The sequence below is a fragment of the Rhodnius prolixus genome, unplaced genomic scaffold (assembly GCF_049639745.1).
Source record: "Rhodnius prolixus isolate KJV_2025 unplaced genomic scaffold, Rpr scaffold_2, whole genome shotgun sequence".
In the NCBI taxonomy this organism is placed as follows: Eukaryota; Metazoa; Arthropoda; class Insecta; order Hemiptera; family Reduviidae; genus Rhodnius; species Rhodnius prolixus.
In genome coordinates, this window is record NW_027411592.1 from 60,428,278 (window position 1) to 60,454,820 (window position 26,543).

General features: G+C 36.8%; 1 protein-coding gene across 4 annotated transcripts in view; it reads right to left on the bottom strand.

Moving 5' to 3' along the window:
* LOC141450082 (serine/threonine-protein phosphatase 4 regulatory subunit 1-like) overlaps nt 1-26,543 on the bottom strand; it is a 187,441-nt gene that overhangs the window by 130,595 nt on the left and 30,303 nt on the right. For all 4 annotated transcript variants that reach the window (XM_074120123.1, XM_074120128.1, XM_074120125.1 and 1 more), the window contains one exon: nt 6,933-7,149. In XM_074120123.1, coding sequence (XP_073976224.1) covers nt 6,933-7,149 — 217 coding nt within the window. The remainder of the gene's footprint in view (nt 1-6,932; nt 7,150-26,543) is intronic.

The following is a 26,543-nucleotide window of genomic DNA, read 5'->3' on the forward strand; positions in this document are numbered from 1 at the left end:
CCGCCCATTTTTTCAACCAAAACGGTAAAATTGTGCGCATCACATGAATTTGAACGTGGGTGAAGAGGGTTCCAGTTACAAGTGTAGCTAAGATTCATAGATTGGGTTCTATAAATATATATCTTCCCCACAAGTTAAAATGTGCACATATATAAACATAAAATTAGAACCAAAACTGTCTTTTTGGGATGGGGGTTAAAAAAAATGGTGTACATCCGGTGAAAACTAACTAGAACACGATCTTACTTCCTGTAGAAAGTAAAATTACGTATCAATTAAAGTAGGGAGCCCCCCAACATTTGGGTTTACAAAAAAAATTAAAATAAATAAAGAATCTTTATGTGATGCTTAAACTGAGGAGAAACGCCATTTTTTTTTTTCGATAAGACGTAATAAAAATACTTAGAAAATACAAAAAAATATGGACAAGGAGGGTAAAAAAAAAAGGGCAGGTGTTACGAATTAGTTGGAAACGCGTGGTCGTCACATCTTTTAAGACGATCTATGATGCACAGACATGTGTGTGCTCTTATAAGATGTACGGCTGATTCAAAGGAGGATGCTGGCTGGGGTGGAGGATAAAAAAAAGAAGATGTGTGATGGTAAACAAAGCAAGGAAGAAGTGAGAAGGAGAGAGAGTGTTGTAGGATCTTTAAGAAGAAGCAGATAAGAAGAAAACGTGCAAGGACAGAATGAGAGGTATATGATCGAAATGTGTGCAGCTGGTAAACACGAGAGACGATATAAGGCAGGGGTTCTGGAGGCGATTTTTGGAGCGGGGGTCACAGCAGCACACCTGCAGCTTTTTTTTTTCTTCTTCTGTCCGCTAAGTTTAACTACCAAATATACACGACGGTGCAACCTAAGAGGGTGGTGTGGTTAGCACAAGGCTGGTGGATAGACGACGAAGAACAGCATCTGCCTTTCAACACTGCTGCTGCTGCTCCAGAATTGTCTGCTCTTAGAGGCAACATGCTCCTTGATTCTAAAGCTGGAAGTAAGTCCGGCTCGCTAGCTGGGAGAAGCAAAGAAAGCCCGCGTACCCTCCCCACATATGACTACAGTTTTGTAGAAAATCAAGCAAGAAGCCCCGCCCGTCCACCGCCATTTACAGGAGGAGAGAGAGAGAGAGAGAGAGAGAGAGAGAGAGAGAGCTGTAGTACAGAGAACATCTGCCCCGGGTCCGTGAAGCTCACTCACACGCGCACAACTCCGGTAACTACTGTTGTTTTGTGTGTGAACACGTGCCACTCTCCAACACAACATCATCATCAACATCAAGCGGGCCACCCATTTCACATCAACATCATCAATATCAGGCGGCCTCTACTTGGGGGCTCATCAATCATATCACAACTGGACTATTTTGTTTCGTCGAATCTATGAGCAGCGCATGTTTTTTGTGGGTATGGTTCAGTGTTTACCCTCCAAAAAACAACTGAATGGGAAATTGATCAAACATTCATTGGATACTATGGGCTCTGTTAGGAGCGGTATGATAATAGAACAAGCTGAACCATATAAATACCAGTATGCTTTTTTTTGATACAACAAAATTAAGATCAGCTTTGAAGGTGAAACATTTTTCTAATTCTGTACTTCTTCAAAGCTGTTGTAGTGGGTTGCAGAGTAGAAGCTCTAACCACATCTTTGAAAGACCAAGTACAGAAGAAAACGTTCTTCTTACCGACTCCTTAAGCGGTACCTCCTCTAACTACGTCACTAAACATGCGTAACAAAGTCAACTATTTGTTATTATTATAGCGAATCCTAAGTTTCATAAAAAGTCGTGTGAGTAGAGCACATAAAAGCTATTTCTTTCTATATATGACAACTAAAAACATTATTTCCGGCCGAAAATTGGTCAGACTGCAAAATTTCCTTCTTTTTTTTCAGGCGAGCTTCACGTCCAACTACCAGAATAGGTGTCGTGGACGGAGGCGATTAGCAAACATACTTTACTATAAATTTCTCATATTAACCATTAAATAAAATCCAAGGCCTAGTCACTGGGGAATCGAACCCACTAAACCAACAATACATATTATCTTAGCATTGCGGGTCTAGCCTCATAACCGCCTAACATACTTTACTGTAAATTTCTTTTATTAACCATTAAATAAAATCCAAGACCTAAACACCGGGGAATCGAACCCACTAAACCAACAATACATCTTAGCATTGCGGGTCTAGCCTCATAACCGCCTAACATACTTTACTGTAAATTTCTTTTATTAACCATTAAATAAAATCCAAGGTCTAAGACCGGGAATCAAACCTACTAAACCAACAATACACCTTAGCATTGCGGGTCTAGCCTCATAACCGCCTAACATACTTTACTGTAAATTTCTTTTATTAACCATTAAATAAAATCCAAGGCCTAAGACCGGGAATCAAACCTACTAAACCAACAATACATCTTAGCATTGCGGGTCTAGCCTCATAACCGCCTAACATACTTTACTGTAAATTTCTTTTATTAACCATTAAATAAAATCCAAGGCCTAAGACCGGGAATCAAACCTACTAAACCAACAATACATCTTAGCATTGCGGGTCTAGCCTCATAAGCGCCTAACATACTTTACTGTAAATTTCTTTTATTAACCATTAAATAAAATCCAAAGCCTAAGACCGGGAATCAAACCTACTAAACCAACAATACATCTTAGCATTGCGGGTCTAGCCTCATAACCGCCTAACATACTTTACTGTAAATTTCTTTTATTAACCATTAAATAAAATCCAAGGCCTAAGACCGGGAATCAAACCTACTAAACCAACAATACATCTTAGCATTGCGGGTCTAGCCACATAACCGCCTAACATACTTTACTGTAAATTTCTTTTATTAACCATTAAATAAAATCCAAGACCTAAACACCGGGGAATCGAACCCACTAAACCAACAATACATCTTAGCATTGCGGGTCTAGCCTCATAACCGCCTAACATACTTTACTGTAAATTTCTTTTATTAACCATTAAATAAAATCCAAGGCCTAAGACCGGGAATCAAACCTACTAAACCAACAATACATCTTAGCATTGCGGGTCTAGCCTCATAACCGCCTAACATACTTTACTGTAAATTTCTTTTATTAACCATTAAATAAAATCCAAGGCCTAAGACCGGGAATCAAACCTACTAAACCAACAATACATCTTTGCTTTGCGGGTCTAGTCTCATAACCGCCTAACATACTGTACTATAAATTTCTCATATTAACCATTAAATAATATCCAAGGCCTAGACACCGGGAATCGAACCCACTAAACCAACAATACATCTTAGCCTCTAAACATTTATTTCCAGCCGAAAATTGGTAAGATTGCAAAATTTCCTATTACTGAAAATTGAGGCGAGAGTAAACAACAAAAAAAGTTCCTTTATTTCACATTCCCGTTTCCATTTTCTGTACGAAATTAAAACAGGAAACACACTGGACTATACAGGAAACATTCGGAGTAGTTGGCCAAGATTTCTGAATTTTGTACGGTATATAAACGCAACTTGCGTACACGGCAGGGATATAGTTTTAAGATAAAAATAGCAAAGGTTCCTATACTCCTCCTCCTGTTACCAGAAATAGAATCCTCTAATGTGCTCTTTGTGGTAAAAACAACTCACTGAACATGACTAAGGAGAGGAAATGATCCAACAAGAAGTAGTAATGGTTGGCCAGACGGAATGGAATTTCTCCCAGAGGGAACAGCACCAATCTACCAACTTATTTCTGGGAAATAGAGTTTCTACTATAATTACAAGGAGGTGGGTCCCTAAAGATGGAGAAGGCGTAAAGAAGCTGTATGACTTACAGTTGTTCTCGATTCATTCATGGAATCGATTTTGTTTTCTATCTAGATCTAGACATTCAAGATTGCACAATTTACTACAAAACAAAAGAAATCGAGGCAGAGATTAGCTGTGTAGGTTAGCGAATACTGGATTCCAATGCGAAGATCACGGGTTCGAATCCAGCTGATGGCTCTTAGATTTTTTTTTTTTCATTCTTTCTAGAAGCTTACAGCTCACTGCCCCGGTGATGTTCTGGGCACCAATGACTTCAGATGTGCCTTAATTTTTTTTAAAATTATTTTAGTTTTATCTACTTTTCTCAGGGGCATTAAGATAATTCTAAATTATCGTTTTCTCAAACAGCTGATTTTTTTGGGGGTGTTTCCCTTTATGTGCACATACTACCGCATGCCTGTTCTACCCCGATTTCCGGGCTTTATCCTGGCTGAACTACACGAGCCCAATCTTCCGACCTAGCCCTAATGAACCATGTTTTCTTCTAGTTCTTCTGCTGATGATCTATCTATTCTAAATCTTCCCTTAAATTGTGCTCATGTATCCGTACCTGTCTTATAAGCACCTCAACTGTTCAGGTCGCAAGATCCAGAATTCCGGTTTCCTTCAACACCACTATTTGTCCTTTTTTTGGGGGGGGCCGAAAACGGAGCGGAAGATTGCTGAAGAGTTTAGGCTGCAGTGTAGACTTGATTCTGAAGTACTGATTAATGCCCTGAAAAGTCCTAACTAGGTAGAAAGGGTTAAAGAGAGAGAGGGGCACCATTTGCCTTGTCCCTTTCTTCCACGCACAACCTCCTCATTCCCTATGTCCGTAACACACGGTAAACTACAATGAATCTGTGTATCTATAGTAGCATCGTATTTATATAACATATACATGCGTATGTAAGGCGCCACGGTAGCCGCGCCTAGACCCGCAATGCTAAGATGTATTGTTGGTTTAGTGGGTTCGATTCCCCTTGGATTTTAATTAATGGTTAATATGAGAAATTTATAGTAAAGTATGTTAGGCGGTTAAGAGACTAGACCCGCAATGCTAAGATGTATTGTTGGTTTAGTGGGTTCGATTCCCCTGGTCTTAGGGCTTGGATTTATTTAATGTGGTTATATGAAAAATTTATAGTAAAGTATGTTTGCTGGCCCGCCTGAAAAAAATAAGCAGTTACTTATACTTACTTACTTATACCTTACATGCGTATGTACGAATGTGGTGTCTAGTTCTAATGTTAGAGGCGACAGAGAGCTAGCTAGCTGCCTGTAATACAGCAGACTTCGTTCTCTGCTATTTCTAGCCGCAGTCTGACAAGGCGTACGACCTCTCTTCTTCCCTCTAATACTTTGTGACTGACCACGACGCGCAAGCGCACAAAAAAAACACGGCAAAACTTTGCTCTCACTCCCCTTCGCTTCTCTAGTGAAACAAAAGTTCTCGAAATAGTTTTACGTTACAAATCTTGGATTAAGTCAATGAAGAAAATTGGCAGGAAGCTCCTTTAAAAAGAGTGTTCCGTTTTGCGAATTTTCTTTTAGAAAAACTAACACAGTAAAATCACAAAATAAAAAAATTTGGAACTCTTAAGAGAGAAATAATTAACCAATTATTTTTACTTATTTATTATTTTTATTTTTTAATAATAAAAAAAGAGTGGGGATAAAAGAAAAACATGAATGAAACGTTAATAGACTAATTACAAGGTAACTAGAGCGTACAGCGAGTAGTATCTGACGTCATTTCCTTTACTACTCAATAAAATTGCCATTATCGTACTCGTGAGTTGACTTTTTTTTATTTCTTTTTTACAAAAAGTACGTCAAAACTTTTACGTAAATATAAATCTATTCTATCCTTACCTTCCGCCGGTTCCATTTGGTAAGGAAGAATGGGGCTGAGCTCACATCTACTCAAGACTGTGCTAACTCAAAACTCAAATTTTGAGTTTTACCTACGAGGGGAATGGCTCCTAAAATATAATTTACGCAGGTTTTTTTAAAAAAAAGTACTCATTCCGCATTGGGCAATTCTTTATTGAGGTGAAATGAGGTGGGGGAGCCTTTTAATTCCGGAAGCCTTCTAAAATAACAAGAGTAAGACTCGGTAACTCTAACTCGCCCTCGGCCTCCCCCCCAAAATGCATTTCCAACAATCTGACTGGTCCAGAACTACGATGAAGGTACCTTTTCTCCTTTACCTAGAAGATTTTATGGCTAAATGATCTTCTAATTAAAGATGCTGGAAATCTGGTGTGCCTCAGATCACGTTTCTTAAAAAATAAATAGGGAGATGTATGAGGTTAGCCTTCCCATTGGTGGCGGAGACCGGAATTTTCACAAAATTAGATACGCGGAAGTACACGTTGAGCTTGTTTCTTACTGAATTTTATTACAAATCATTTGAAATGGATTTCTGATAAATGATTCGATTATTTCAAATTTTAAGATCTCCATGTATGGGGGAGGGGGTTTGTCTGCTACACTACTGAGCTTAACACGTAGATGTAGTCGTTAGTTGTAGATATAGTTGGATTCACACTGGCTAGTACAGTTGAAACTAACTGATTTTATGAAGAAAACTTATGGACGGGCAAATTCTCTACAACTAACTCATGAATTTACTCTCTGATGGTGGATGATAATTCGAAACCGATTAAAAAGTAGCAAAAAAAGCATGATTATCATGACGGAGAGAACTACAACTTCAAGCACCACCCTAAAAAGTACTACTTAACAACCAAATTCATTTCTACAACCATTAATAATATCCAATCAAATCTGTTGCTAAAAGATTTCTTTCAAATTTATAGAAAAATCGATTTATTTACCGGAAGTGCAGTTATATACAGAAAAAGTTTTGTGGGCGGGGCGGAAAGATTTTTTAAAAAAATGGTAAATGCTTGAGGATGAAAGTAAATCGGGAAACTCTTTAAATGAAATAGTTCTTGAGGTAGATTCCACTCGGAAGGAAGTGGAGAGAAAAACCAAATCGTTTATTGGGTAGCCGATAACGATAACTCTTTCATTCACGATCTTTGCAGATGAAAATAACGTTTCACACACCTAAATGAATGTTAATGCAAAAAAAAAAGAACAAAAAAAAACGATAAACTTCACTAACCTTCTATCGTTGTCGGCAGAATCGTACGAATGATCCAGATTTGACCAATCATCAGTAACCACCGTCGTGCTTGGTTTACTAACGGCGGTTACTGCGGCAGTTCTCACAGGAGACTGATTGTAAGTTTGTTGGCTGGCCGGCACCAGTCTTGGTGGACCATCTTCTGGCCTATCAATGCATCTTCCGTTTTCATCCTTGGCCACAACATCACTATCACCTGGACACATAAAAATTATACATATATGAAGTGATGTAAGTTGTAAATTTGGAATCACTGGGTTGTGGAATGGAAAGAACTTCCTAAGAACTTCTCTTACCATTATAAGAGAAATTTACGACTGTGATTAAGACTTTTTTTTAAAAAAAATTTATTTTGCAATTTACAATCTGTATGCATTGTATACAATAAGTAAATATGTAGAGAGTGATGAACTGTTGCGGGAGGAGAAAAACTACCCAGCGGTAGCATTCTCTATAGGAGATAGGAGAATACGAGGAGGAGAATGTGAGGAGAGATAGGAGAATACGAGGAGGAATGTGTGGAGGAGAATGTGAGGAGGAGAGTGTGAGGAGGAGAATACGAGAAGGAGTGATAGGAGAAAAATGATTTAGGTCTTCAGCCTACAAGAAAGTCGCGGGGCCACTGGCGATTCAGTCGGCGAGGAGTATTAGGGATGTCAGAGGAAGCGAAAGACAATAAAAGAGGATTAGGGCTAGTCGAGAGAGTAGTATGGAATTTTTGGTATTTAGTCTTGGCGAGTTGGTCTATGAAGGGAATGTGTAGGTCGTTGTGAAGAGTGAGATTAGTCACCGTAGAAAGGTTGCGTCAGCTATCTGTCGGCAGTAGTTTCGACTGAAATGTCCTGTACAGTCCGTAATGTTTGTAGGTTTGGCTGAAACCCCACAGTTCTAGTCCCGTAAGTCCACATAGGTTTCAGGATAGTACTATATATTAAGCGTTTGAGTTCAATGGGCAATTTGGGGCGTCGTCCAAGTAGTCTTCAAAAGTACGTCTGGGTCATTGCTTGCCTTTTTAAGCCTAGTATTGTGGGTTCCACGTGAGTCGCTTAGTCTATAAAGAGCCCAAGGTAGCGCACCCAGATCTGTGTACAAAGAAGAGGTTTGCTGTTGAAGAGGAGGACAGGTGGACAGAGGAGCCCCGCCGGAGGGTAAACGTGGCATTTCTGTGGGTCCATTTTAATCCGCCACTTCTTGGCCCAGGATTCTATTTTGTGTAGTTTGTATGAAGCTGATGAAGGATTTGTGTGATCAAGACTAGTGACGAAAATTGGTAAAAAAAACACAAGTTCTTACCCTTAAAAAAGGGCCTTAACCTTTCTGCAAGACACTACCTAAGAAAAAATTAATTATCTATCGATCAACCATCGCCTCCATTCAAATACACGAAATTCATATCGCGTTATTCTTAACAGATAAATTCAAGAGTGGTGGTTGGACTCCCTCTTAAGAGGAGCCGCAAGTCCAAGCAGTAAACCTAATTTTTTCCCCTCCATTTCTGCGCTAAATTATTATCGAAGCTCATGATGAAACCCAAAGTTTCGAAACTGAGCTTTCTGAACTACCTACGATCTTTGGGGATTTTGAGCTAACCGTGTTCTTCCATTCCCCCAAGATTATTCTCTAAAAATAATTACTCAAAACGTAAGCGGAAGTAAAAACCTAATCAAAACCCATTTCCATTAAACATTTTTCTCTCTTTTTATTCCAATTAAATATAACCTACGATAAAAACAAAATAAAACCATTTTTACTGCAATTAGTACATTGGAGTATTTAATTTAATTTTACACTAACAATGTTATGGTTTTCTACTCTGGCCCAATTCTAGATACACAGAATTAAAGCTCCACCAATTATAAGGCTGCTTTCATATTTTTGTTTTTTAATCTGGACATGATGGATTCTGGAAGGCAATGGGGGGGGGGGCCGGGTTTAATTTCACTAATACTTCACGATGTACTAGTTTCATGTTATTTATTTATTTATTTATTTTAAAAAAAAGATGAGAGCTGTTTAATTTATTTAATTGCTTGGAAATTCAAAATGTTGAAGGTTTAATCGTAAAAAATAATGGCAAAAAGGTACTTGCTACACACAGAGGTTGGAAAGCTGTTATATGTTTGCAAAGCCAATTAAGTAAAGTAATGCATATTTTTTGAGGCGAGCTTTACGTCAAACTGTCACAAATTATGGGTCGTGGACGGAGGCGCCTAGCAAACATACTTTACTATAAATTTCTCATATTAACCATTAAATAAAATACAAGGCCTAGAACGGAGAATCAAACCCACTAAACCAACAATACACCTTAGCATTGCGGGTCTAGTCTCTTAACCGCCTAACATACTTTACTATAAATTTCTCATATTAACCATTAAATAAAATACAAGGCCTAGAACGGAGAATCGAACCCACTAAACCAACAATACATCTTAGCATTGCGGGTCTAGTCTCTTAACCGCCTAACATACTTTACTATAAACTTCTCATATTAACCATTAAATAAAATCCAAGGTCTAGACAATGGGAATCGAACCCACTAAACCAACAATACATCTTAGCATTGCGGGTCTAGTCTCTTAACCGCTCGGCTCCGTGTCGCCTATAGATATATATGAAAGTTTAAAAGTTGTGTAGCAAGTCCATTTTTGTTTGGTCTACGTTTCCAATCTCTGTGGCCTGGAAATTCTACAGTGTGTTCACTCACATGACTTTTTCTTAAACTGAGCGGTGGGGGGTGGGGGGTTTAGGATTTCCTCTAAAGTGCCATTTGAGGGTAATGTTTAGATCTACCATATATAAAAATCGAATGTGGTAATTTTTTGGGGGAAAATATTCAGGAAATATTAAAATAATATCGTCTTTGTTTTATACACAAAATTCGTATTCATATAAATTAGCTGTTCACTGCACAAATCGATTAACTGCACTTTTGAAAATATCTTAAATTTAAATGTAAACTTAGATGTGCAATCACAGCTTTTTATATTTATAATAAATTTTCCAAATAATAAAATATTAAACACCATTAAACGATAAAAACATTGTTCGGCCATTTAAGAATAAATAATTTATTTCAGAAGCCATTTTGATTCAACTCCATTGCTCTAATGTAAATTGTTGCAATAATTCAACTCAAATTCTGTGAGCAGGCGCTGAATGATAACGGTAAATTTATGTATTTGAATTTATATATTATAAGGAATATAAATATTAAATATATTATTAATATTAGGAATATAATATTAAGGAATTAAAAAAAAAAAGTTGTACATAATTTCATCGCTTTTTTCAACTTTTTTTGTCTTGTTTTATATAGTTGATCGAGTTGTGCAGTGAACGGAACATCTATTAAATACCCAACCGGAAAAGCCAATTTATTAATTAAATTTATTTTCCGTGTTCAGTTTTCCTCGAAAACAGTTTTTCTAGTTAGTATTTTCTTTAGACTTTTCTTACTGATTGCCTACACTGAAACTGTCCGCTAGGAAAACCGTATAAGGGTTTATCATCAAAAAAAAAAAAAAAACTGCACACAAAAAAAAGAAACCGCCCTTAGAAAACTTTTATTTGAAAAATTTCCCAAGGAAAATTGTTATAATAAGGGCCCTTCTGAATGAAGAAGTGTGGGTGAGGAGGCGGTTTTTTTTTTCTAAGCAGAGTTTTCTTTTCAGTATAATGTACAGCTCATAACCAAGAAAATTTTCATATGTATCAATTATGTATGAGAATTTCCCATTTTGAAGAAAAACTGCTGACTTGTAACTATATACTAGTGGTTTTCCAGTTCTTTTTTTTGGGGGGGGGGGATTTTCCCGAATATAATGGTAGCGAGTTTTCTTTGAAATAAAATCTTTAAAAATAACTTTTCATCTGAAACAATTTTCCAAGCCCAGTTCTATGCGATATTCTTAGGGATAGAATGTTGTTTTTTTTAAAGCAATACAATTACGAGCTTTTCAGTGAATAGAGGTTATGTTTAGTTAGTAGCATCTCTTGGAAGAACACTCACCAAGTTTCAGCCAGATCGGTCTATTTCTTTGTGTTTGGCATTCGTTTGAATCGAGGAAGTCGAGTGATTTACAAAAAATGGACGAAAAAGAATTTCGTCTGTTGATTAAACACTACTTTATGAAAGGCAAAACGCCTCAGGAGACTAAAGAGAAGCTTGATAAACATTATGGTGACTCTGCACCTTCGATTAGAACAGTTTATAAGTGGTTTCAAAATTTTCGGAGTGGCCATATGGGCACAAGTGACACTGAACGTTCTGGGACGCCCTGTTGAGGTTACTACTCCAGAAATCATTGATAAAATCCATGATATGGTGATGGATGACAGAAGAGGTGAAGGTGCGTGAGATTGCTAGTGCTGTGGGCATCTCCAATGAACGGGTACATAATATTTTGCATCAACATTCTGGACATGACAAAGCTATCCGCAAGATGGGGGTGCCGCGATTGCTCACGCTTGACCAAAAAACGAAATCGTGTGAAGTGTTGCAAGGACGGTTTGCAGCTGTTCCAGAAGAATCCGCAGGACTTTAAGCGTCGTTTCGTCACTGTGCATGAAACATGGATACATTACTACACTCCTGAGACCAAAGAACAATCTAAACAATGGGTTACCAAGGGGGAATCTGCGCCAAAAAAAAAAGGCGAAGACCGTTCCCTTCGGCCGGAAAGATTATGGCGACTGTCTTTTAGGATTCGCAAGGAATAATCCTCATCGACTATCTGGAAAAGGGTAAAACTATTACAGGTGCATATTATTCATCGTTATTGGACCGTTTGAAAAACCGAGCTGCAAGAAAAAACGCCCACGATTGGCCCACAAAAAAGTCCTTTTCCATCACGACAACGCACCAGCTCACACCTCAGCAGTTGTGGTCGCAAAATTAATGGAAATAGAGTTCCAACTCGTTTCACATCCCCCCCTATTCTCCAGACTTGGCTCCCTCGGACTACTATTTCTTCCCCAATATGAAGAAATGGCTGGCGGGAAAAAGATTTTATTCAAACGAGGAGGTGATTGCAGAAACAAATGGCTATTTTTCAGACTTGGACCAATCCTATTATTCGGAAGGGATCAACAAACTAGAGCAGCGTTGGACGAAGTGTATAAGCCTAAAAGGAGACTATGTTGAAAAATAAAAAAGGTTTACCCCAAAAAATTAAGTAGTTTTTATTTTTGCACGGACTTTTCAAACGTCCCTCGTACTTAATATTATTATTTTTAATTATAAATTAGCTTAATTAAAAGGAAATTTAACGTTCTTTTTAATGAGCTTATTGAAATCGCTTTAGCTTTAGAGAAATATAGGCAACTGTTTGCTAAAAAGTAGTAAAACCTAGAAAAAAACATAAAATTAAAAATACTCGCATCTATAACGGGAGCAGAATCGAGCCATAGTTAATATAGATTTTTTTGTTGCAAATGATGCCCATAATCGCTTCCTGAAGTATCGGAAGTCTTATGCTGTACATCCTGTATACGAAAATGCTGCTACAATTGTTTCTAAACTAGGCATTACTAATTAGTAATTACGTTCGCTCAGATAAATCATTTTATAATTGATATTTATAAAAATTAATATTTAAAAAAAATATCTAGCTTCCTTTCGGGATAATAAGGAGATTAGATGATGTTAGAAAGAAATAAATTTGTTTTAAAATTTGAATTAGTTATTCAAAGTTAAGAATAGTAGCCCCGAGGAAGTCATGAGAGTGTTCAACCAGTTTGAAAACAAGTTTTTTTTTTGCCTTGTGAGGGCCCAAAAAGCTTTGAAGTTTCTCAACAACAGTCCAGGCTGTGGTACCTGCTTCCAGCGTTGGTAGAGCTTTCTTTTCCAGTGATTTCTAGAACTTTAATTTTTTTTTGGGTGTGCTCTCCAGCACATACACAAGAGGGGGAGTTTTTTCTACCTCCTTGGGGGGTACACCCTGTTTCTTGGAAGGAGCACATTACTTTTATACCCGCCCTACCACCACCACCACCTTCATCATCATCGCGCTGTGCCTTTGTGTGTGTCTAACTACACAAAACCAGCAACTACCAGCACAGTCCCCAACCAGGTCCCTGATATCCTTCCTCTCACCCCCCCCCCTCTTGTCTTGTCTTATATGCCGCCAAATATTTAGTATAGGGTTGTGGAAACTTGTACAAGGGGCTACACATTTCAGGAAAACGTTGGGGGGGGGGGGGTGAACCCTAAATTACTACGTAGTAAATATTCCCTTTCAAAGTGAGTTAAGCCACTATGGCCGCTACGTAGTACTTCCCAGAGATCTCTACCTCTCTTGTTGGAGAGCCTAGGTTTGTCCAGGTTTCTCAATTATAAAGAGACACAGATTATTTATTTATTTTATTAATAGACGCATCGACTGCTTTGGTCACTATCGATATCTGTGCTATCGATAGTCTCCTCCGCACTAAAATCTTTCACGAACGTCCCACCGCAGACTTCTTTACGACGAAGTCGATGGAGCTTGAGAATGGTAGTGTCAGCCGTCTGAATCCTAAATTATTATTATTTTTTAAACCTTACGCGAATAAAAAACAGGACTTCTTTCAACAGCAAATTACGTTACTACATTTTCTCGTAACTTACAACTAGGTACCAATCACGGACCAGCTTCTTTGGCTCTGATTTTTTTTTCCGGCAGTTTTATTGTACAGTCACTTCTCTATAAACTCGTATTGTCTACTGCTAAGATTTGTTCGCCATATTTGGGGGGGTCTAAGAAATTCAAGTGCTTATCAAATTAAATACTATCAATAGTAAGGAAAAAAAACAACCCGATTTGTGGAAGAACCAGCCACGGGGTTCTCCGTCAAGACAACCGGCGCCGACTCACACTGCATTGTCCCTGTCAAGACGACGTTTCTAGCCAAGTACGAACATCCCAGTTTTAGGCCATCCGCCTTATTCGCCTGACCTGGCGGCCCCATGTTACTTTAGATCTGTTCCCCAAAGTCGAATCTACATTAAAAGGAACATGATTTCAGCCCGCTGTGAAGCTGTGAAAGAAAAAGCGGCACGCGTCATGCAGGAGCTCACAGAATAAGACTTCCAGCACTGTTTCAGAACAATGATAAATTCGCATGGAGCGTTTTAGTGATAGGGGAGGGGTGTATATTGAAGGTGATAATAACTAAATAATGTTTAAATTTAAAATAAAATGTTTTACAGCAATAGTCTCGTTATTTAATAGCCACACCTCGTAGTGTGCGTGCTCTGTCCTGGCTGGTTAGAAGCTTCTAGTAAACCAGTATAAAAGCGACCTAACATTTAGGTATCCCTTCATTGTAATTTTTTGTACCGTCCTGTAAACATAAGGTTGGTAAGATTTAAATATGACTCAAATGTCCGGCGATTTACGCAAGATCTTGAATTATATCCAACCCTAGGGAATAGTAAAAAGTAAGAGGAGATAATAGATTTCTGTTTCCGATGTTGTTCTAAGAAGAAAGTGGTTATTCTCCTCCAGAGATGTTGCAGAGAAGATTTTTGATGAAATAAAGAAGAAATGCAAGCCAAAGACTTGGTCCTCTATCCATAGCCCAACCTCATCATCCACGAACCAACCCTTAAAGTAACGGTGCAAGTCACTTCCCCCACTCGCTCTCTGTCTCTGTCTCACACATACACATGCAATATTTCTCTCTCTTTCTTCAATGGACTCGACAGAGTGTGGGAAAAATGGTAAGCTAGAACTTGTCCTCAAGGACTTTCAGACAGTGAAAAGAGGAGCCCCCCACCACGATGGGGGTCCTTTCTAAGAATTCTCCACCATTACTGCCAGAGGTATCTAGGATGTTAAGGGCGTCTTACATTCTCTACCAGCCCCTCTCGCTCCCTTTGAAGGGTGGTTAGGAAGGCAACACCCTAGTACCTACCTACTTGCTGCTATTGTAGTCTACTATGCTCATAAATTCATTTAAATTTTAAGTAAGTCCCATATTTCCATTGGGAACTATTGAATTCAAAATATTAAAAAATTGATCCATTATTGTTAATACTTTAATTTATTTTATGTATTTATATAAGGTGATCCATTTAAATAACTTTTAAGGAAAGCGGAAATTCAGGAAAACCCATTAATCCTGGATTTCCGCTTTCCTAAAAAATTTATTTAAATGGATCATCCTGTATATTTATTTTTTTGTTAATAGCAGAAATGTGTATCCTTGGTTACATTTAATGGAAGAAAAAGAAACGGCTAGATAATATTTCTAAGTAACTTAGCTTAACAAGTTTGATTGTTACCTCTTATATCTAATAAATACATAAAAAAAAAAATAAATGTTCGACCTAAACTATGCCGTACTGTTCGACGAAAATGGTAAATTGAATGAAAAATGGATGAAATTGGATGATGGCCATTATGATAATTTGATGATAATGATGCACAATTTAGAAAATATCTCAGAATTTTATAATATTAATTTGTACAATGAAATTATAGCGTTAATGAAGCCACCATTTCAGAATGAGATCCATCTATTCAATGTTAAAGCTCCACCAAGTAAACGTAAAGCTTACAATACAATTTTAAAGCTAATCTCAATGAAGATGCAATTTGATGAAATTGGTGTACAAAACACAATAATGCTATCTGAAGAGAATAAAATCTATTATCGGCCGATGGATCAGATCATGGAAGATGCACAATTATTGTGTTTAATCTATTTATTGATTGGTGAGAATATACGCTCTGTTGATCTTGATAGCTCTATCAGATCGTTGATTGACTTTTTATTAGATAAATATTCAATAGCTAATTGTGAGGATAATATTAGCGATAGCAAGCCGATTACTGTGGCCACACTGGCTTCCACATTGCCACAATGTTGCTGTGAATACTATTCGATTGGCATGATCGAATCGCCACTATCGCTGGACATACTTGGCGTGGAGATTAGCGAGAAAAATAGTGCAATCTATTGTCGCCAGTTTCCATCGGTGGCCACTAAACATCTGTACCAAGATCGTACCAATATCTTTCCACAATTATTGTGGATAGCTATACAATTGTGTAAATACGATGATGACGAGGAATACGATAATGATGTCACCAAATTATGGGATTATATTAAGAAGACCATGTTTACACCATTTTTACCAGAGGAAATCAAATTTGAGAAATGTTTAACTTGGGAACTGATCGAAGAAAATGGAAAACCGGCATCATTTTGGAATCAAACTAGGAAAATTTGCCTCTATTTTCTAGATGAAGAGCTTTCCCATCATTCGCAATGGTCTCGTATCCGCCGGGAGTTGCAATGTATTTGTGACCCTAATGATGAAAATTAAATGAAAAAAATGTTTGTTTTTTTGTTTTTCTTTAATCTAAGGCCAGCCCTAAGGAGTATCGGGAGAATTTGGGGTTTTGGAGGACCCTAAGCTCCTTAAAGATGGTCACAGGTTCCTTTATATACTACTTCTTACACCTAGTTATAAAAAGCGAAGTATCGTGCAGAATTTAGAGTTTTAAATTTTCGGCAAAGCACAGACCTGGTGCATGCACTTTCTTGGGCTCCTTGGCAGATGAAAGACTCACCCATACACAAGACTTAAAAGAGATAAGCAATGACACAACGTGCGAAACTTCTTTACAGACTACTTGGACAACACTCCCAAAATTGTGCCCATAGAACTCGAAACGCTTGATAAACAATACTATTCTCAAACCTAAGTTATCTTATGGACTTAGCAGGGTTCAGCCAAACCTATGAATATCTGGACTGTACAACATTTCAATCAAAAAAGGACTTAGATACTTAGTTGATGCTCCTTCATACTTTACAAAAAAAACACACTCTTCATAACGACCTCAACATCCTATTCTTAAGGCAACGTTTTATACTGCTCTCTCTAGTTACTCTAAAAGATTTGTTCAGAATCTCTCGTTTCCATGGTCATTCCTAACAATCCACCATGTCGACTGAATCTCCAGTAACCCCCGGGACTTCCTTCAAGTCTGAAAAACTATCTCTGATATCCGGTACAGCGTGCTACGCTGGGTAGTCCCTCTCCTTCTGCTCATCACGCACCATTTACATCATCATAACTCATATTTAACTCATTGCACAAATTGTAAATTAATAATTAAACCCATAAAAAAATCACCGGAAATACCTACCGTACATCCGGAACAAAAAATCGCATAAAATTAGAATTACAAATAAACACCTCATTAAGATTTCCGACTCTAAATCGGACAACTGGAAAAGTAATACTTTTCGATTAAAATCGATTTTTTATTTTAATTTTTTCCTCGTACCTTCGATTTTCTTACAAACTAACTAAGTTTGAATGGAAATTTTTGTACTTTTAAAGAGAAAACTAGTTAAATGAGTAGTAAAAAAAAACTAACAGTTTTTCTTCTACGACGATATAAACTAAAAAAAATTTAAGGTTGCAAAGTTTAAGGTTACTCTCATAATAAAAACCACGTTTGCTTTACTGGGTTTGGTTTACATACAAATATGCAGTTATACTGGCTGCAGCCTGTGTGGCGAGTAAGTGCAATCTACACTCTTACGATGCACAAAACTTGTTTCACATCTCATTAAACACTAAAATAGAAACAATAAAATAAAATTGTTCTTCAAATATTGCCCCGGTTCAATTTTTATTTTTTTTAAAATTACATCCTCTTAAGAGGAATTCATGTAATCGTGCAGACGTTTCCACCGGAAACATATTAAATAGTAAATAGGAAAGAAAAGTGGCTTAAAACGAATTGCAGAGTGATTACGGTCAATGAGAATATGAAACATCGCCACCGGAAGGCGTATAGTTTTGACATTTCCTTTTGCATTTCACTCTGGATACCTGATATTGAAAACTTTTGGGACAAAATAAACGCCAATCAGAGTGGTCAGCCCTGTTAACCAAACTGAATTTTCAGGTTTTCCTAAAGATTCTTCTCGCGAAAAAAGGTTTCCCTCACGACTTTCATCAATCTTCGAGGTTATATGGGTGTGTAGTCAACACTCAAAGGTTTAGTGGGTTCAATTCTTGTGGCCTTGGATTTTGTTTAATGGTTAATATGAGAAATTTATAGTAAAGTACGAGGGTCGTTTGAAAAGTCCGTGCAAAGTCAGAGAGATAGCACTACTGGCGCGTATCGAGGTTATGTTTAGTTAGTAGCATCTCTTGAAAGAACACACATCAAGTTTCAGCCAGATCGGTCTATTTCTTTGTGTTTGGCATTCGTTTAATTCGAGGAAGTCGAGTGATTTTCAAAAAATGGACGAAAAAGAATTTCGTGTGTTGATTAAACACAACTTTATGAAAGGCAAAACGCCTCAGGAGACTAAAGAGAAGCTTGATAAACATTATGGTGACTCTGCACCTTCGATTAGAACAGTTTATAAGTGGTTTCAAAATTTTCTGGAGTGGCCATATGGGCACAAGTGACGCTGAACGTTCTGGACGCCCTGTTGAGGTTACTACTCCAGAAATCATTGATAAAATCCATGATATGGTGATGGATGACAGAAGAGTGAAGGTGCGTGAGATTGCTAGTGCTGTGGGCATCTCGAATGAACGGGTAAATAATATTTTGCATCAACATTTGGACATGACAAAGCTATCCGCAAGATGGGTGCCGCGATTGCTCACGCTTGACCAAAAACGAAATCGTGTGAAGTGTTGCAAGGACGGTTTGCAGCTGTTCCAGAAGAATCCGCAGAACTTTAAGCGTCGTTTCGTCACTGTGGATGAAACATGGATACATCACTACACTCCTGAGACCAAAGAACAATCTAATCAATGGGTTACCAAGGGGGAATCTGCGCCAAAAAAAGGCGAAGACCGTTACTTCGGCCGGAAAGATTATGGCGACTGCCTTTTGGACCGTTTAAAAACCGAGCTGCGAGAAAAACGCCCACGATTGGCCCATAAAAAAGTCCTTTTCCATCACGACAACGCACCAGCTCACACCTCAGCAGTTGTGGTCGCAAAATTAATGGAAATAGGGTTCCAACTCGTTTCACATCCCCCCTATTCTCCAGACTTGGGTCCCTCGGACTACTATTTCTTCCCCAATATGAAGAAATGGCTGGCGAGAAAAAGATTTTATTCAAACGAGGAGGTGATTGCAGAAACGAATGGCTATTTTTCAGACTTGGACAAATCCTATTATTCGGAAGAGATCAACAAACTAGAGCAGCGTTGGACTAAGTGTTTAAGCCTAAAAGGAGACTATGTTGAAAAATAAAAAAGGTTTACCCCCAAAAATTAAGTAGTTTTTATTTTTGCACGGACTTTTCAAACGACCCTCGTAAGATGTATTGTTGGTTTAGTGGGTTCGATTCCCCCTGGTCTAGGCCTTGGATTTTATTTAATGGTTAATATGAGAAATTTATAGTAAAGTATGTTAGGCGGTTAAGAGACTAGACCCGCAATGCTAAGATGTATTGTTGGTTTAGTGGGTTTGATTCCCGGTGTCTAGGTCTTGGATTTTATTTAATGGTTAATATGAGAAATTTTGTAGTTAAGTATGTTTGCTAGTCGCCTCCGTCCACGACACCTAAGTTGGCAGTTGGACGTAAAACCCGCCTGAAAAAATAGGCATTACTTTATTTTACTACAACATTTAAGGGTTGGTGTGACGTCTTCTGTCTTGTCTGCTCATGGACTTTTAATGATGTAGTAAATATTACATTTTAAATTAGCCCTGAAGATAACCTAGTCTTTTTTTTCGATTTAACAACAGAGAGCCTCAAAATACTGGTATCTCTGGTCAAAACTAAATATAGAAGTTCTGGACGAACACTTAGTACTTCCGGTTTCAAGGCGTACTAAACAATCATAATAAATAATAATTAAATTTAAATTAATGAAAATCAACCAGAGTATCGCGTAAAGACCGATATTAATTAAAAAAAAAAATTACCTTGCCAAACTTTTTCACCCATAATAACTTTAAAACTCAATTCAAGAAGGAAAAAAAATCACAATCGAAATGAAAATTCTACCGCTCCAAAAGAAACCGGAAACCCTTTATGGAGATTGGAGAAATGTTTACGCAAATAACTGGTTATAAATCTAAAATGAACTAACAACTTCCTGTTCTATATGGAAACCAAAAAAACAAAAATTAAAAATTAAAAAGTCTAGTAACAGAATACGGTGGCTGTGAATCCCAGTGGGTACCTCGCCCTAGCACCAACCAATGTGGGAATAATAAAATCGATACTGTGCAATGGAGTGGGGAGTGAGCCTTATGAACACACTGCTGCTGCCATCTACAGCCACTGTGAGCAATCGCTAGTTTTCACTTTCTATTGGTGTTTTTTTTCTTAATAAACAGCTGGGTATGGAAACCAATTTCCGACGAAGTGGACCGCTTAGAACAGGACCCTCACACGATTTCTTTGTGCATTATTTCAAATTCTCAAGGTTTTTAACTTGTTACGAAGTTCAGATATAAAATCCTAAGTGGTACTTCTGGGTTGTGTAATTTCCTTCAAACTAGGAATTTTTCCTACACATTTATCCCCCCTTAATTAATACTGTTTCCGGTAGGACAGCTGGTATAAGGGTTGATCATCAAAAACTGCACAGAAAAAGCGTAACGTTGAAAAACAACCCAACTTTGACAATTTTTTTTTCTCTTTTTCTATAAAAGATAAAATTTCCAAATTTTCTTTATAATATAGGGCAAATCCTCCTTTATAACTGTAATTCTTTTTTTTGCAACAACCCTGAACCAGTAGATTTTGAGAAATAAGTGTCTGAAAATGGGCAAAACAACATTTTCAAAAATTGTTGTTGTTGTTACCTTTTTTGTAAACTGCGTAGCGTCTAAACGCGCGAACCAATTTTCATGAATGAGGTGTCATTCGATTCGGAATTTCGTGTAGATGTACCTTTTGAGGGTCTCGGCGCTGTACATCGAATGGGGGGAGGAGTTAGCCCTATGTATGTGAGGCCCCCCACTCCAAAAATTATTATCATTAATAACTCAATAAAAAAACTTAACCCGGATTGCGATGAAATTTGGCAGGATGAAAGGGTTAGGGCTCCCCCCTACATAAAAATTAATGCGACCTTCTGCTCTTACACCTACTAAGAGGAAGTTTTGCAATCATTTAAAATTATCTTTTTCGTGAACCTCTATTTTCTTCAATCAAGTGTTTGTTATTGATTCAAATAATTGTAGATTTGCATTTTTTGAGGTCTGGACGCTGTGTAACTTTAGTAGTCAGCGGTATACATGAAATGGTTATTAAGAAGGAAAATCCACCCACACTTCTCGGGATAATCCGGGATATTATCATGACTGAAACTGGCAGTTATTTTTTTCATCCTATTGAAACTATTTGTATGTCACCAAAATTAATGATCATTAAATAATTCAGAGTTAAAATTAAATCAGAACTTAGGACTTCGACAGTTTGTACTTAAGAGAAAAGCACACGAGAGTGTTCAATACTTTTAGAAATAACGAGAACGTCCAAAAAAAAAAATCCATGTTACAATTTTGCATGAAATACTTAGAACTTTCAATTCCTTGAAAAGATCAAACAAAGAAACTAGCCCCAAAGCAACAGCGGCACACACATGTTGGACGAAATTAACTGATAGCTGGTAGGACGATCAGAAAAGGAAGGAAATGTGGTCAAAAAAAAAAAAAAGAAACCTAGAAGATACCTTCCTAGAAGATATTTTAATTATTTGAACGGTGTAGTTCGTAGAAATGGCCAGAAGGTGGATATAATGGCTAGCGGAAGAGGGTCTAGTTGGCGAGTACAACAGGTGTGTGATCTGCCCTGGCAACGTTTCCGGCGACCTAATGCTTACACGGTAATAGCACTCATAGAACCTACAAACGGTAAAACAGCTTTAAGCGGAAAAAGAGATGAACTGAATTCGCTAATTTACTTCCCAGAATAAACTAAATATTAATAATGGCGAAGAGGTTATTGAAATAAGTTAATGACGTAAATCAGGATGGAGAGAGAGAGAGAGAGAGACAGAGAACTGGACGTCACTAATTAGCAGGAATGAACATGTCGTTCTTCTAATTGCCAACGCGGTTATCTGAGGAGCGTTGAGTATTCCGTGTCAAATTTGTTACAAACTGTTTTTCACAGGAAGTTCTGCGACCCTTGAGTTAGCTTTTCCGGGAAATGCTAATTAGCTCAGTGTGGTTAGCACAGCTGGATTATACTGGATGCCCCTTGGTTTCGAATCTAGCAGCTGGCCTTGAAAGATTTTTTGTTGGGGAGTGCAATAAAAACAAACTCCAGGCGCTGATAACACGTAAAAATGTATAATTTTATGTTAATGGTTAATATGAGAAATTTATAGTAAAGTATGTTAGGCGGTTAAGGGTACGTTCACAACGGAGCTGTGAGCATAGATGATAGCAGAGATAATAGGAGGGGTGCATCAGCGCTTAAAGACAAACATAATACATTTGAATGTGAGCGTGCACAACGAAGCTGCGACTAGTGACTCATACTCGCTGCTATAAACGAGCATAGATGATAGAATTGAATTTTTCATTTTTCTGCTAGCTGAACTCCAGTATCGGAGCTTCAAAATGGAGGTAGAAAAATTATTTAGTGCTGTCTTTACTCATTATTTTTGGTTATTATTTTATTATTTACTTTTAAACAATATTTTGTTTTTTAAATCGTGCTTACATTTATTTTCATGTGTATTTATTTGTTTTTTCTCAATAAAACCATTACCTCAGAGTTATCACTAGTTTTTCTTCTATGGTTATAGGATTTCCATGACAATTTTTCCAAAGTTTTCTTAATTTTGACCTTATTTTTTCTAAAATATAGTCGAATGTGGGTGGACCCATCCTCACATATTCAAAAAAACAATCCGGATAATTTCTAAGTTCCTTATATAAATAGTGAAATTCGCCCAAAGTACTTCGTTTTTTATTATTGGATGTACATGATATTTTCTAAAAAACGTTTTTTCTTTAAAATATATCATTTTGTTGCTGCTGAACATAAAAACTCTTCTTCACTTCTCGGGCATGTTGCATGTATCACAGCTCCGTTGTGCACACTAATCATCGATTATATTTTACTCAACTCTGCTATCATCTATACTCACAGTTCCGTTGTGAACGTACCCTAAGAGACTAGATCCGCAATGCTAAGATGTATTGTTGGTTTAGTAGGTTCGATTCCCGGTGTATAGGCCTTGGATTTTATTTAATGGTTAATATGAGAAATTTATAGTAAAGTATGTTTGCTAGTCGCCTCCGTCCGCGACACCTAATTTAAAATCTAGCCCTTTAATTGAGTATTTGTAAAGAAATTTTATAACCAACTAAAAATATGCATATCTATTTTATATTACATGAATATAACATTGTGGGGAGAACACCTAGATTAACAATGTAATTGAAGAAACTACATTAACAATTAATATTAACAAACTAGATTAATTATTAATTACATATTATTATTAATACTTAAACTACTGCATAAAGTAAAGTAGCAATCAGTTTAACTGAACAATGAACTTAAACTGACGATTTTTACTTCCATCTGCTGCGCTAAACTTCCATTTATTCAACATATACGTAATAGTTTTATGACCTTGAACCTCAGAAAATCAGAACAGTCTGATTGGCCACCCCTCCCACCTAGTTATATTAAAATATGGAGATTTATTGGAGCTAAAGTTTTTTTTTTTATGGTAGGAACAGTTTGAGGTATTGGTGTGTAGAGAGAAACTGAATACTACGGCTCTCGTGTAATTGGATCGTGTTTACGAGTGTGTACGTAATTAAGTTATTTTTTATTTTTATTTTTTTTACGCTTGCGTGTTCACTAGTGAAACGTACGTAAGTATTAGTATAACACAACTGTGTACACGTAGAAAACTCTAAATTGTTGGCCCTCAACCGTTTCATTCACACCTAAACAACGGCTCCAAACGTAATCATAATAAATGGCGGTTGTTTACTTATTTAGCGACCCCCTCATTTCCGTGTAAATTTATTAGGTAATCTCTATTTACTTAATTTTCCCTATTTGTACGCTCATTCATTCACAATTTTATTAAAGACCAGAAGTTATAGGGCATAATATTACGAATATAATTTAGCTTAAAATTTGTACATCTGGTTGAAAAAAAAAAAAAAAAAATTCTGCAACCATGTAGGAATGTTCTCATTACGCAATTAATATCAGCTGTGTAATGCCCAACTTTACCTCACTAGTGGGGAAAAATTCCCATTAGAGTCACTTTCCTCACTAGTGAGTGGAAAAACTTTATTGTGCTTCCTTGATATAAGAAGTTTTGTTATTAAATATTTTCTGTAAAACTTTAATAAGCTTATTTAACGTAACTAAATAATTAAAAAACGAATATTAAAAAAATGAAATAATAATTGAAAGGAATATAAAGATGAAAATAATACTTTAATAAATAATTAGACATTTTTAATTATAACAGTTAAAAAGGTTATAGGTTACCTTATAGAAATTTAAAATGGATTCTAGTGATTCCTGTTTAGTTTTTTTTTTTTTAGTTAATAACCCTAATGGTTGCAGAATGAATATAATATTTAACTCGAGTGTAAAGTATTTTCCTCACACTCGGCAATTTGCACTTGCACTCGCCTCGCTTCGCTCGCTCGTGCGTGCAAACCCTGTCTCGTGCGAGGAAAAGTACTACTTTCCACACTTGTTAAATAAATAACTATTTAATTAAATAATTCTGATTGTTGTCTTAAGATAAAATTTGAAATGGCCCTTAACGTGGGGGGCAGGCAAACCCGGCTACATCTCCTCTTCCCTTCAAGTGCTCCCAAAATAAATATTCTAAAGAAATTCCCCCCCCCCCAAATGAAAGCAATCACGTAATGATTTTGTTCAAGGCCTTGGATTTTATTTAATGTTTAATATGAGAAATTTATAGTAAAGTATGTTAGGCGGTTATAGGCTAGACCCGCAATGCTAAGATGTATTGTTGGTTTAGTGGGTTCGAATCCCCGGTCTCTAGGCCTTGGATTTTATTTAATGGTTAATATGAAAAATTTATAGTAATAGTCGCCTCCGTCCACGACACCTAATTTGGTAATTGGACTTATAGCCTGCCTGAAAAAATAGGAATTACTTTACTTTTTTATTAAAATAATTTATGAAATACCTTAAGTAAAATTTCAAGTGGCTAAGATTTATAAATGCACCGGAAGTGCGACGCAGGCTTTTCCAAATTTTTCTTTACAGCTGTAGAAGATCCTTTTTATTTGACGTTTTTTTTTATTAACGTCATTTTCCAGGGGATTACAAGAAAAACAATATGGCGGCATACAGTAAGCTGAATTTTCCCATAACAATTATTACTTTCAGGGAAAAATATTACCTTTCATCTTTCCACATGTGATATAAAACATTTTTAAAGAGTTCAAAGAACCCACACAAACACACACATGGAAACACTGTTGTTTATGTTTACAGTTGGGAGTTGCGAAAATTAGCTTTATGCTTTAATAAAGTTTGTTGCTTTAATAATATCCAGGTTTGTTGTTTTTTTTTTGGGGTGAGGGGGCTATTTTTGGCTGGGTCGACAGGCTAGCCAACCACCTCACAATCGATTTCTTTATTTTCCCGTCAGTGACCTTTCCACGATATAGTAGTATATATACGAGGGTCGTTTGAAAAGTCCGTGCAAAGCCAGAGAGATAGCACCACTGGCGCGTATCGAGGTCGCAAAATTAATGGAAATAAGGTTCCAACTCGTTTCACATCCCCCCCTATTCTCCAGACTTGGCTTCCTCGGACTACTATTTCTTCCCCAATATGAAGAAATGGCTGGCGGGAAAAAGATTTTATTCAAACGAGGAGGTGATCGCAGAAACGAATGGCTATTTTTCAGACTTGGGCAAATCCTATTATTCGGAAGGGATCAACAAACTAGAGTAGCGTTGGACGAAGTGTATGAGCCTAAAAGGAGACTATGTTGAAAAATAAAAAAGGTTTACCCCAAAAAATTAAGTAGTTTTTATTTTTGCACGGACTTTTTAAACGACCATCGTACATGTATATTTATTTACTTTTCTCCATTGTCAAATAGAGGAAGTACTGTGTATATTATTCCATTTCCGCTTTATTGCGTCAAAATTTTGTGGGTTACTGGTTAATTTTTTTTTTTTCTTCAAAGTTCTGGGAAATTTTCTTTACATACGTAAATTTTGATTCAGAGAAAAATTGGTACCATTTTTTTTTCCGTACGAGTTTTTCACTAAATATATTTTTAATCCATTTTAATTTATAGTCACTTTTTTTTTGATCCCGGCCATTAAAAATGAATTGAGAGTCATTTCCTGTGGCTCTTGACACCGTAAAGATCAGATTTATACCCTCTAGTATTTATTACGTTCAATTATTTAAGTTTTATACTAGCCAATGGCGCTCAACGAAATTTTTTTTTTTTTTTATTTCCAATAAATTATCTCGAGTGTTTTTAATATGATCATATGTTCGTTAATATCGGAGAAAGATAAAAAAAAAATTACAATTTTGTAAATGCTATAATTCTTTGTTTACAGGTGCATAGTTTTTTATTTTTTATTTTTCTAAGACGTAGAATTC